We start from the raw sequence: 13,393 nt of genomic DNA on the forward strand, positions 1-13,393 counted from the left end.
GCTCCTGTAATAATGTGGCAATTCTCTTTCGTCATCGCGTCCATTGAGATCCAGATGCCATGTTTACAGTAAAGTTCAAAACTATTTGAGGTGAGTTATAGGAAATGAGTTCGGTTATCCAAATAGCTTCTCTATGATAATCAGATGGTATTGGTTTGCTGTATATTAGCTAGATATTATTACTTTTCACTTTGCCATGGATCCATGGCGAAGTGGAAGATTTTGGCGGATGGGGTGAGTATAATAACATGATGGCTTTCAATGTGCAGTTTTCACTGGGAGAGTGCTAGCTTGCACAAGCCATGTTTGTATGCATACATACATTTGTATGCATGTTTGTGTGCCATTTCCAAGCCATGTTTGTATGCATACATAAATACAGACAAGTACTCTTAAATATAATTTTCACTGTGGTCCTATTTTATAATGTATAAAAGGTCTATAAAATTAAAGTTTTTCTGTGATTTTATACAACGACTACTTATTTCTGGTCATTATCTTCCGAGGTCAATTCTGAGATAATTATGATGTTCTGTGTATTGTCTTAAACACAACGGTGTTCATATGATGATGTATTGCAGACTGAACTTTATAAATGTAACTGTTAAGTGTTATAAAGCTATTTGTTTACGTAAATCAGCTGTCTACGTGGAGATGTTGAAATATAATTTTCACTCTGGTCCTATTATATAATGTAAAAATGGTCTCATTAAAATTAGCCCTGTATTTTTTGCCCGAGTTTAATGAGATAACTATGTTTTTATGGTGATTATTTCTGGTCACTTTCTTTCAATGTCAATTCTGAGATGAGTGTGCTGTTCTGCGTAATGTCTTAAATACGACGATGTACTCCTGACTGAACTTTGAAAATGTAACTGTTATGTGTTATAAGACTATTTGTTTACACAAATCAGCTGTCAATGTGGAGATGTTTACCTACATGCAAGCTATTTTATTGTAGTTTATTGTAATACTTCTTCATTATATCTAGTGATACACATAAACGGGTACAAGCAATGTTTTACTATAATTTCAAATAAATATTCATCATCACACAAACTCATGAAATCCGACGGCATGATTTATATCCAGTATACGTGTTATATGAATAAAACAGTGGAAATGTGCATGATATTCCTACTGTGTCATGGAGTTAATTTCAGTTACATTATCGCAGATTGACATGCAGCTCCCCTCTACCCAAATGAACCAATGTCAGTCGCTCTAACCGTATGCGATGGTTTGATCGGATTATTCAGTAATGAGCATTGATTATTATTCCATGCATATATATATATATATATATATATCGTGGGGGTTGACACAACCACGTTATTGTAGTTTAAATTGTGTTCACTCAGAATTATCCTACAAATACAGCGACTGAATATTAAAAATAACGTGAATAAAAATGACACAAATATCGTAATGCTATATAATATGGTTGCGGATACGCGTATATAATTACATCCACAGACTCATTGATCCGTAGATAACACACAAATAGTAATGATAATCCTTTATTTCGACCTAACTTAAATACCATTTTAATTAAGTAACCGTGACACCAATTCAATGTCAATGGTATATCTAATGTAGATTGTGTTTTATATGAGAGAAAATGTCAATATTAAATAATGGTTATGTGTTATTCATCAACGTTAAACGTGCTTACGAGGATACGCAAACATATTATACAATGTTCTATATTTTTAACTGTTTATTTCATTAGAATAACAACTAGTGTTCGATGTCACTAGAGTGAAGAAATAACCCATGTGTATAGTGTTTATGGTCGTTAGTTTATGATAGAATTATAGCGTTATAGCCCTAGTGTTCGGAGCAACGGTTCTGATTTTAATTTTGATACATAAACTTTAACGATCTCGAATGATAATGTGTTGATAAATGCGCACTCAAATACGTATTTAGTTATTAATGAATTCACAGCTGTTTCAAAACATGGTAATACTAAAATAACGACTGTGTTTATAACATGTTACATATTGCTGGTTTTGATTAACTATGTCATTATAGGTAGTGGTATATTTTTACGAAAACACACGAATTCAATTCACCGTTATTGGTCAGGTTAATGTAATGTAAATTGTGTATGGCTGAAAACTGCGATCGACGTGACAGTTTGGTATAGCTAACTCATCTTCTATGAGATATAAGTTTAAGTTTAAACCTTTGTAACAAGGCTCGGTATAGGTATAATTTGAGGGAAGCTTATTTTAAGCGCAATCTGATTAAAATAAGATCCTAGTTTGGGCTTTTTTTTGTTTTTGTTTTTTTTGTTAAAATAATATCATTCATATTTTTTTCATATATTCTATTATTTGTTTAAAAGTTTATTTGCTGGTATTTTTTTAAGTTTTGGTAATCGCGAAAGCCCACAAGGATCTGACCAACAACCTATACAAGTCGCGTTCAAGTCTCGTAGTATCTGCAACCAATCAGAACTCGTGTTACAAATCACTTTCTAGAGCAGGAGAAGCGACACAACAAACAAACACACGAACAATGGTGGACTTGTTTTTCTGCTGTATTTTTTCGGAAGACGTATGCTAAGTTACATTGAACAGTGCAAATACGTAAGTTATCGCTATCGATTTCAGTAACTATTCACGTGCCTTGTGTTTTAAGCTGCCATTTACTAGTTAGTTTAGAAAATGATTAACGTTATGAATTATTGATTTGATTGTAAGATTTCCGTGCCGTAACGAAACAATCATAGGCGATATTAGTATGTGGTTGGTTGCCGAAATCATTAGAACTTAAAAAACAAAAGGTCTCTGCCGAAATCTAGCAGGAAATAATGCTTATAAATGACACTAGTTATACAGGGTCGGCTTAAATCGTAGTAGCGTCAATTTTGGGCGTCTTTTATCATTTATAAACAATATTTTCTAGTAGACTTCGGCAACCAACCGCATATGTTAGATCGTCAACTTCACGTCCCAGTAACACATTATACTACTAGTAATTGTGGAAATAATTGGTTTTGTATTTTGTCCACACAGATTAATCATGGCAACCCAAACAAACCTGTGTGCAGTTTGTGATTTAAAGTTCCATGATAATCCAGATATCTTATGTGATGTGTTACAAGATATACAATTACCATCATGGACTCTACTATGTATACAGTTGGTATTTTCATCGACCTAAAAAAGGCGTTCGACACTATAGATCACAAAATCCTAGTCCAAAAATTATGTAAATATGGCATTCGAGGTGTTGGATGAGTAGCTATCTTAGTAACAGGTTACAGCAGATCTGTATTGATGGTATTAACTCAGATCTAATGAGTATAATTCATGGTGTTCCGCAAGGTTCAATTCTTGGACCAACTTTATTTATACTATATGTAAATGATATCTGTAATGTATCATAATTGTTAAAGGTTATTCTATATGCAGATGATACTAACATATTTTTATCTAGAGAATATGAAGAAGTTACACTTATGGTTTATGGCTAACAAATTATCTTTAAATATTTCTAAAACTAACTACATGATTTTCTATTGTAAAAATGTAAACAGTGTCCATCCAATCAATGATGTTTATATTGAAAGAGTGTATCATACTAAATTCTTATGTGTAGAACTGGACTGTAAATTCCAGTGGAAAGAAAATGTGAAAAATATTCAGATTAAAGTTGCTAAAAACTTAGGTATTCTTTACAAATTAAAATACCTGTTAGATTCATCTGTACTTAAAAATCTGTATTTAACCCTTATATTGCCATATCTTGTGTATTGTTGAGGAAATACATATAAAACTACTTTAAATTGTTTATTTTTACTCCAAAAAATGCTATAAGAATTGTTACAAAAGAGGTATACTTTAGCCATACAAAACCATTATTTTATAAACTAAATGTATTAAATGTATATGATCTAATTGAATTAGGCCAGACTTTTATTATTCCTTGTTTCGCGAACCCGCCGAATGAACAGGAGCCGAAAATGAAATAAAAATAAAATTTTATTTCAGCATAATTTCTCGCGCCCGCCGATTTGTAAGCGCAAAAAAATGCTAAAAAATATATTATTTTTATCTTCATTTTTATGCCGCCCGCCGCATAACAAATCCAAGCTGCATTTCCGTGGGAGTAAATGAGCAACAAGGTTATACATGGAATAAAATTTTATTCCATTTCTTTGCTCCGATCAATGATCTCACTTACAATTCTTTGAGAATCACACAAATCTAATGGGAAAAAAGAATTAATTTTATTTCTTTTCCGCCCTCCTCAAATTGCCTTATAAAAACTTGAGAAACAAGGAATAAAAAAAGTCTGGCCTTAAGAACCATGCTTGTAATGTATAATGTTTATCATAAAAAAATCCCAGAAAACATCTTGAAGTACTTTACAAATACCCATAAAGTACACAGCCATAGTACAAGACAACATTTAGATTTCTGTATAAAATATAGAACTACTCTCAAGTCAATGTGTATGTCATGTTATGGAGTCAAACTTTGGAATACTAGTAATATCAAAAATTATATTAAATATTGCAATAGTCAAACAAAATTTAAACACCTCTATGTAAAGAGTTTGTTAAATAAACCAGGACCTTGCCATGCCAAAATCATCACATCCCCTATAGTCACAATGTATACAGGTGGCAATGCTTCTTGTTGCCCCTTTTCTATAGCCGTTATATCTGCTTGTAATTGTAATTCTTTTTTGTATGTCACATTTAGCGCTATAGAAATAAAAAGCTTTGTTATTTTTGTTATCATCCATATGTGTGATTTGTATGGGTTTTAATGACAAGCTTGTAAAAGCTCAGAATACAAATTGAAGGTGTTCATGATGTAAAAATAATTTGCAAACTAGCTAATTTACACTAGTAAATTATCCCCAACAGTAATGCCATGTAGATACATCCCTATCAAATTTGGTGCAAATCCTTTGATTTGTTCACAAGATAATTTTCTGGAACACACCTTAAACTCACATTTGAGCTAAAAATGAATCGTATAATTTGTAATAAAAAAATATTTATTTACATTAATGATGTTTTTTTTTTCACTTAAATGCATACATGATCAACAAAGTGATATGTACATGTACATTGATTTATTCAGTTTGGTCTGCTTCCAAACTTTCATTAGAATATGAAGACTGATGAATCTGCCAATGCAGCATCCGATTCTAAACTGCACGTGTCATCTGATGACTTATCACTCTCTGTATTGGCACAGTAATGGACCATATATTTTTCTACACAGTTAGCATGAGAGTCGCAATTACTACAAGAACAGTTCCGTTCACATATATCACAGCAGTTGTGATGCGATTCCTTGTTTTTTAAAACACTTAAGTCTTTACTGGATGTAAAATCTTCAAATAATTTAACTCTCCTACAGAGAGTATCATTCTTGACATAACTTTTTAGTTTTGGACAAATGTCGCGTAACATTCCACCGTGATAAAATAACACGGCATGAGATGATTTACCATCTCTTCCAACTCTGCCAGATTCTTGTATATAGCTCTCGAGATCAAATGATGGCCCATAGTGAAGTACATGGTATGTTGATTTCATGTCAATGCCCATACCAAGAGCTGTTGTACATAAAAATAATCTCAAAATTAAAAGTAGATAATTCAGTAAACTCTTTTAACTGCGATTCCTGGACTGTATTATCCGTCTCGCTGTGATTGAGGGTATTCGTCCTTAAAAAAATGATAAAGTGTTCCTGTTGCATCAGTAGATGAACAGTATACTATTGTCCTAAGGGATTCATGTAGATCTTCTCATAGCTTGTCGACCATTCAATAAAATGATGATAGTCTGATGTTATCTCTGTTTGGGCAAACATTTACAACTTTGCAGTCTGCATAATTAAACTTTCCTTAATCTGATTTTGCAGACATTTTGATGTTGTTGCTGTTAATGCCAAAACTCCGACACCAGGAAAAAAAACGATCTCAGTTCCCCAGTTCGGAATGCCCCTTCTTGTGCCTTTCGCCTGCTTTTGTTACTTGCATCAGATTTTTCACCCCTGTTAAATTGATCAAAAAAATTATGATAAATTTAGATGTTAAAGAGATTCATGTTGAATTCAAGATTATGTCATGTTTGTCATAGTTTTATCATTATCGGTACTGGGCCATCATCAGGATACTCAAAATAAAATAAAAATCGAGATTACAAGAGTCCAAAATGTGGTACATGTATATGGTAATAATGTTTTTTTTTCCACTTGTTTCTCAAAAAATCTGACATAGGATGAAAAAATTGTATATTAATATAGTGATACAAATCCTAATATTGTTGAAAAATTTCATAAAATTTACACAAGAATATAGTCAGTTTCCAGATTATATATACAATGGCAGTTCTTTCCCATAATGCAGTGGGTGGTTTAGAATTACAGATCGACTCAAAATGCCTCTAGTGTCAATTATGGAAATAACATGCATACCAATTTTACAAGCAAGCATACAAGCAATATACTTACCACTTCGGAATAGTATGAACTTCATCAACTACCAATAATACAATCTTATCACTATGATGTTGATGTAGCATGTCTATGAAGGTGTGCTTTGTTCCCCTGGGGTACCATATATATAGGTTGGCGACTTTCTATCAATCTGGATATCTCTGGCCATTTTTGCACTAAATCCCAACAAAGTCAAACTGTCTATCTGGAAGAATTACCAATTAATCAATCACCAAGATATTGAAATAATAACAGGAAATATAGATTTCGAAATGAGATGAACCAGTCAAATTAAACAATTTCCAGTGACAGTACTGTTGTGCAAGTAAATTACCATTTATAAAATAAAACATTTATTTGGTCACAGTCCCTCTATAGAGGATAGAGGGACTTGGTCTTTCATTAATGGGACAAGAGGCGACAATATTAAAACACAACCTCCTTGTATCCTTGTTAATGTGACTAACATGAGTGGTAGGCGACTGACTAACTGTGCCGATCCTACTTTAGGTCATTTTTTTATTATCCAAGCATGGATGTACTTAATTACATCCATGGTCCAAGAAACGTTCCGAGCGCCTTTGAATAACACTGGTGTTTTCATTTATATCCACACGAGTACGCATTTTCGCGTATATAAATATTGTTACTTGACTAAACGGCCACCAATACCCGACATAGTTCAATCATAATAGGAAACATGTCATATTCAACAAATACTCACCTCGTGGTCAATTATTTGTTTGAGTTTCTCGCTCGATTGGCCGGTAAACGCCGCCATTTTAATTTTTTTGTGATCATTTCATGCGCACGCGCAAAGTGCATCACCATGTTTTCGTAAGGCGCTCTGTGATTGGTTGACTAATCCCGTCAGCGGAGAGGTACTTGAACGCGATTTGTATAGGTAGTTGGTCAGATCCTTGTGGGCTTTCGCGATTACCAAAACTTAAAAAATTACCAGCAAATAAATTTAAAAAAAAAAAAATAGAATATATGAAAAAAATATGAATGATATTATTTTAACAAAAAAAAAAAAAAAAAAAAAAAGCCCAAACTAGGATCTTATTTTAATCAGATTGATTTCAAGCGTTGATTGTCGGCGGTATTATATAACTCCATGACTAGTATTATTATATATTTAGCTCGCAAGCTATTATCAAATTCAAATTCCATTTTGACGCAGTATGAATATATATATATATATATATATATATATATATATATATATATATATATATAGTATGCAAAAAATATCGTTGACACAGAGGATCTAGGGAAATTGGATTTTATTTGAATATGTTAATTATCAATTAACCAATGCCGGACAATATGTTGCTAATCTGTTTGTGTCATCGCTTTTATAAACATTTGGCAAAAGAGCCAGCAACCCCAAAGATACATCGCCTACAAATGGAAATCTAAGGCAACATACACAAGACAACACCGTGTTAACTGCATGGCATGCCACGAAAAGGCAAAATAAAATTCTCTTTTTATTAAATTAATAAATATGTACGAGTGTCGTTTACAAAAAATATTTCACTCATTTAAAAGCCCGCTTGTCAGATCAATTTTTAAATGTCTGTAACAATTACAAGTGAAATTCATCTAGCGATCTAGACAGGACAGAGCGACAGATAATCCGACTGACCTTGTAAGAAACAGAGCGTGCATAATGCAATAGACAGCTCGTCGAGACAGCTCGCCGAGAACTGTAGTGTTTTGTTTGCACGCAATAATTACCAGTTTATGTGTATGATGCCGTGCTACGAGAATATATTGATATTGCGTGTTAGAACAAATAATATTGCAACAGAATCTTATGAATTGGCATCTTTTAAAATAATGCATTTTGTGGCATGTGCTTGTTCAACTGTTTTTTAGTTGTATTGCTTTTTCAAGTGGCATTTGACACATGGTCACAATGCTACAAAGTTGACCACAGTATCACGTCAGCGGACACATTGAAAATCTCGTTCACAACTCTCTAATGCTTCTAATGCTCCATCCTTATGAGCAAATATGAAAAAAAATCAACCATGCATGTAATACAGAGTTGAGATTATACATCAAATCTGCGTACAACATTTTACTATTTATTATACGTAGAACGCGTGGCCCTTTTTATGCTACAGTAAAATAGGGCCGTATATTAGTATACGACAACTTGTCAAATACGGAAATAAGTTTTCACTAATAATAATGAAACCAGGGTAATTTCACTGTTTCTTTAAATCTATGTAGTTTTCTTTATATTTCTTGTTACTACGGGCCCGTGTGTTATTTATTATGGTAACCCGTATTTGTGACGTCATGAAACAGTTTTGGTCTCATGATCGACGCCTGTCGAGACGCGCTACACTGATTGGTGCGTCCCGGGATATCACGCCACTCGGCGCGCAAGAGAAGAAGGTGCAGGACACAGACAAAGATGACAGCAGCCGAAAACGGGATTGTGTTGGAACCGTGAACACGAACGTGTACTGGAAAGCACCAAGTCAGCGTACGAAAAGCTTGGAAAGAACTGAGTTCAGGGTGTTGCAGCCCACGGACGAGTTTATGTTATTCCCGTACTGCGAAGAAACCAAAGTGACTGTCGAACTTGCGTTGCACCAAATTTGTGGACGTACAGCGTTGGACTGTGTCGTCGATGACCGAATTGATGCGACTCAGGAACTGATCGATGAGCGGTGGGTGATCTTTTGCAACGTACGGCTCAAGGAACTTGACGTACATCAGATCGAGGAGCCTAGATTCATCAGGAGTAGTTGTGATTTCCTGAGAGTGACCGTGTTCTCTGGCGACGCCATTGCGTCATCGCTGATTATGCTTGCCTCGTGGTCAGCGAATATACTGTACAGGACTGTACAGAACGTTGTGAACTGGTTGGCGATTTTGTTGACATGAGTTTATTATTGTGTTATGTATCATTTTATGAGAACTGACGATAGCGGTAAAGCTATTGTGTTTTCACTGTAAAATTTCTGTAAAGCACGCATTTTGTAATTTCAGAAATTGCCGTTGTACTTAGACATGTTGTTGCTATGGCGTTTCTATATTGAGTGAATTACTAGTTTAAATATTAAATCTATTTACTTTACATTTGTATTTTATTTATTTTTATTTGACAAGTCAGTTGTTCGTTTCCCCAGGCGGTATACATGCCTGTATGCTCCTCACCACGCCAAATTAGCTAGCCTGAGATTCGAATACGATTATTTTTTATGAAATTGGGAAATTCGTACCGGGGCTCATGTCCGGTTATCCACGTCCTCCATTTTGCGTAAAACGAAATATCTCGCGGTGGACTTGGTGCGAGAAATACCCGAGTTTCAATAAGTTTTAATTGTTATCACTATGCAGTTAACACAATCAGTCACGATGTGTTTCAGTGGTACAACTGTTTATGCTCACTGATCGACAACTGTGTATCTGTTGTACATAATATATCCTGACTGGCGTTTCACAATCTACTGAGAATAAGTAATGACATACAAACAAACATCGATAACTGAAATACAAAAACTATCACACCAACTTGAGAACTGAACTGCGAAAGCTCCCGCTTTGTATTCACTTCTACTTGCATACATCCCCTTAATCACACAGGTAAACCCAATCCTTGATCAATGTACAACTCGTTACCGGATAGCTTACTAAAGGTTTTACACAATCATAAACAACAATGGTAAGCTTAAATTTGAATAAAAATGGCTTTCAATTAACTGTTCAATGAGTTTCGGCCAATATCTCGCGTGTTTCTGTGGAGCTTGCATTAGGTGCTAGAAGCACGCAACAAGTTCCATGTATCCTGTATATTATTTATTCCCAACATAGATTCAATCTAGTGACAACATATTTCCAACTAACTGGTATACAATTTTACTCGGTTTATTGAGAAAATTTGCAACAGACATTCGAAAAGAGTTATTACTATTGTGCAGGTCGCTTTGCCGTGGAGTTCGCCGGGGTCTTTAATTTAATACCAGTAATAAATAAAATTTCTGTGTCCATATAACTTTCCCGCAGTCCTTTGCATGTTACCCCGAAAGTAAAATCGCTAAAACAATTCATTGAGTTGTCACCCAGCACAGCTTATCAGGAGACTTGTACCAGATGGCCTTAACCAAATAAAAACAACGCTCGGGTGCTTCATCGATATTTATAATGATTGCATTTTTAACAGTAAAAGAAGACAATTTGAAAGGATTGACAAAAATTGAACCAATTGTTTACTTGACATGTTAGCAAACTAAGTCATGAAGCAAAATTGATTGTTACGATAGGTTGATAAATTTACTATTATACTGCAAAATACTGTTTTTTTTATTAATGGAAAGGTTGCTGAGTGAAATGTACGTTACTTTGCATTTAAATAGCGTGTTGATAAAATACGCTATGCTCTATACTTTGACTCATGTCCCAAGTTATCACTTTGCTCACCAACACTGTACTTCATATCACAAATGCGTGTTAGTAAAAATACCCCAATAATTATTTAAAGTGATCCGATTGGATGCGTAATTTTGGTGATGAAATTGGAGAAACAATAGCGCATCTATTCGGTTAATATAACATCGTCATTATACGACACATTCATGTGTCATACATCGCTCATCCCTCAACAATTAAAGTTGACGCCACTTGCATTCGGCTGTAAATATGATGTACGTGGATACAGAGGTCAAAAATCAGATTTTTGACTAATATTACATGACACCAATCGATCAAACCGAAATAATTTAATATTTATTAGTAGCTCAAGTGGTAAATTGTTCCATGAATCGGCGCCCTCATTAGTCGATATGACGCCAATAGTTAAAATTCGGCGAATGGGGCCTCATTATGAAGGAAGTTGACTGGCTTGATACATGAGATGTGCCCTTTGGACTGTACACAGAGTAGTGGACATATATCTGCCTTATGTAGCCATATAATTATCATGTTAAACTGACATTGATTTTTTCAACTTTGTGACGCTAACTATATGAAACTATAGGTCAGGTGCAAATCATTGCTCATTCAAACTAAGGTAGTTTTGTTTAATAGTGGTCACAATATATGGTACTAGTGGTACATTGTCTTCACATGTTTTGCTTCTGACGGTCCTAAATCTCCTGTTACAACTTCCGAGATATGAATAAACCGTGGCGACTTTAATTTTATGATTTTTGAATTCCTTCGCAGATTGCAAAGTGGCGGTGAAATGTTAAATGTTATGTAACAACACTCAATTAGTAAATACCGGTCCACGAAATTGTCCAATAAAGATATTATGGCCAGCTCCGTAACCAGTTTTCGGTGGTATCAACGATACAAACAGAATATTGAGTATTTGGCATTCAACTTTTATTGACATTTTAGATAAACACGGTCCCCAATTACTAAGCGTGTTAAATTAAGCAACCAAGATTGGTCACAAAGGACATTCTAAACGAAATAAACAAAAGGGGCAACTGTGTTAGGCTCAAAGGTTATTCCAATTATAAACGTCATAGGAATAAATTTACATAATTGAATAGATTACCAACATGTAACACTAACAATATTATTATTAGGAAATTACGAACCGTGATTATCAATGATTACTTTGTTATTCAAAACCGATCGAAGTAAATCAAGGTCTGTGTCGATGTGTCATATTGCTCAAAAGTGAGAACTGGGTTCATTAATTCAACTAACAACTAATATTGTTATTAGGAAAACGAATAAGACGTCTTTAGAAATACTTCTATTGACTGTTAATGGTAACCAAGTGCATATGCATACATATTACCTAACTTTAAATAATGTTGAGACCATTTGGGAGAAACCGCGTGTTTGGTCTTACCCCAGGGGGATGACCCTATATTAAAACCTTACATCATGTGCATTCTAGCGGACGAAATGTAAATGTAGTACCCCTATAGCAGATATAAAAAAACACCCCCTACAGATACATATTGAGAACATCCTACCCCTATTGCGAGAATCCTTTGCCGTTTTTATTTTGCCCTCAAGTGCAGTGTGATCAAATCAAACAAGCTACTTATGGTTGTTGTGTATGCAACACCTGTTGATGTCATTCGGGCCCAGGGCGGTGTATGTGAGTGGTTGTTGCAAGGGGGCCTGCAGTGGGCGCAGCAACCCTGCGAGTTTATTCCTGAGGGCCTATTGCAGACATTAGCATTTTGAAGGGGCATATTTACCTCCCGCGCGGACCCGCTTCAGGAGGTAAAATACACCGCCCTTTCCCGCTAAATTTGGAACGCACATGGGGTAGTAACGGCATATAAAATTTGAAAATAAAAATAATTTACAAAAAATATTAAACATATTGCGTGCATATAGCACCTTCTGCGAGCACCGCACAGACACGCGTGTATTTGTCAAATCTCATGGAACAGTTGATTGAAAACCATTTTTATTCAAATTTAAACTTAGAAAACTTAAAACCTTTAGTAAGCTATTTGGTAACGAGCTGCACATTGATCTGTGGTTTGAATTTACATGTGCGATTAAGGGAATGTATGCAAATAGAAGTGAATACTAAACAGTAGCTTTTGCAGTTCAGTTCTCAAGTTGGTGTGATAGTTTCTGTTGTTTAGTTATCGATCAAGCCATGTTTGTTTTCATGGCATTATTTATTCTTAGTAGATCGCGGAATGCCAGTATATATCATGTAAAATAAAAACACAGTTGTCGATCAGTGAGCATAAACAGTTGTACTACTGGAACACATCGTGGCTGAGTGTGTTAACTGTGTAGTGATAGCAATTAAAACTTATTATTACTGAAAACTTATTTCCGCATTTTACAAGTTGTCGTATATCAATATACGGCCCTATTTTACTGTAGTATCGAAAGGACCATGCATGGGTGTTTTTTTTTATATTCGCTCATAAGGATGGAGCGATAGGAGCTGTAGGGAGTTGTGAACG

At 34.7% G+C, this 13,393-nt stretch overlaps 1 protein-coding gene and 2 long non-coding RNA genes across 5 annotated transcripts; 1 reads left to right on the forward strand and 2 right to left on the reverse strand.

Annotated features, from left to right (window-relative positions):
- Positions 1 to 2,389: 2,389 nt before the first annotated feature.
- Positions 2,390 to 4,761, forward strand: LOC146735510 (uncharacterized). Its single transcript, XR_014931093.1, has 2 exons — positions 2,390 to 2,597; positions 3,027 to 4,761. It is a non-coding gene; the product is annotated as an uncharacterized LOC146735510 (long non-coding RNA).
- A 370-nt stretch (positions 4,762 to 5,131) lies between these two features.
- LOC146735511 (uncharacterized) lies at positions 5,132 to 5,581 on the reverse strand. The gene has a single exon (XM_085505886.1). It carries the CDS (start codon positions 5,579 to 5,581, stop codon positions 5,132 to 5,134), a length of 450 nt encoding a protein of 149 aa, XP_085362012.1.
- Positions 5,582 to 5,910: 329 nt separating this feature from the next.
- LOC146735512 (uncharacterized) lies at positions 5,911 to 7,412 on the reverse strand. 3 transcript variants are annotated; one of them, XR_014931096.1, is made up of 3 exons: positions 7,198 to 7,412; positions 6,489 to 6,674; positions 5,911 to 6,029 (listed from the first exon to the last, which is right to left on the reverse strand). It is a non-coding gene; the product is annotated as an uncharacterized LOC146735512 (long non-coding RNA). The 3 variants fall into 3 exon arrangements; XR_014931094.1 differs by having other exon boundaries at positions 6,489 to 6,678; XR_014931095.1 differs by having other exon boundaries at positions 6,489 to 7,412.
- Positions 7,413 to 13,393: the final 5,981 nt, after the last annotated feature.

Source organism: Saccoglossus kowalevskii, chromosome 12, assembly GCF_978046115.1.
Source record: "Saccoglossus kowalevskii chromosome 12, keSacKowa6.1, whole genome shotgun sequence".
Lineage (NCBI taxonomy): Eukaryota > Metazoa > Hemichordata > Enteropneusta > Harrimaniidae > Saccoglossus > Saccoglossus kowalevskii.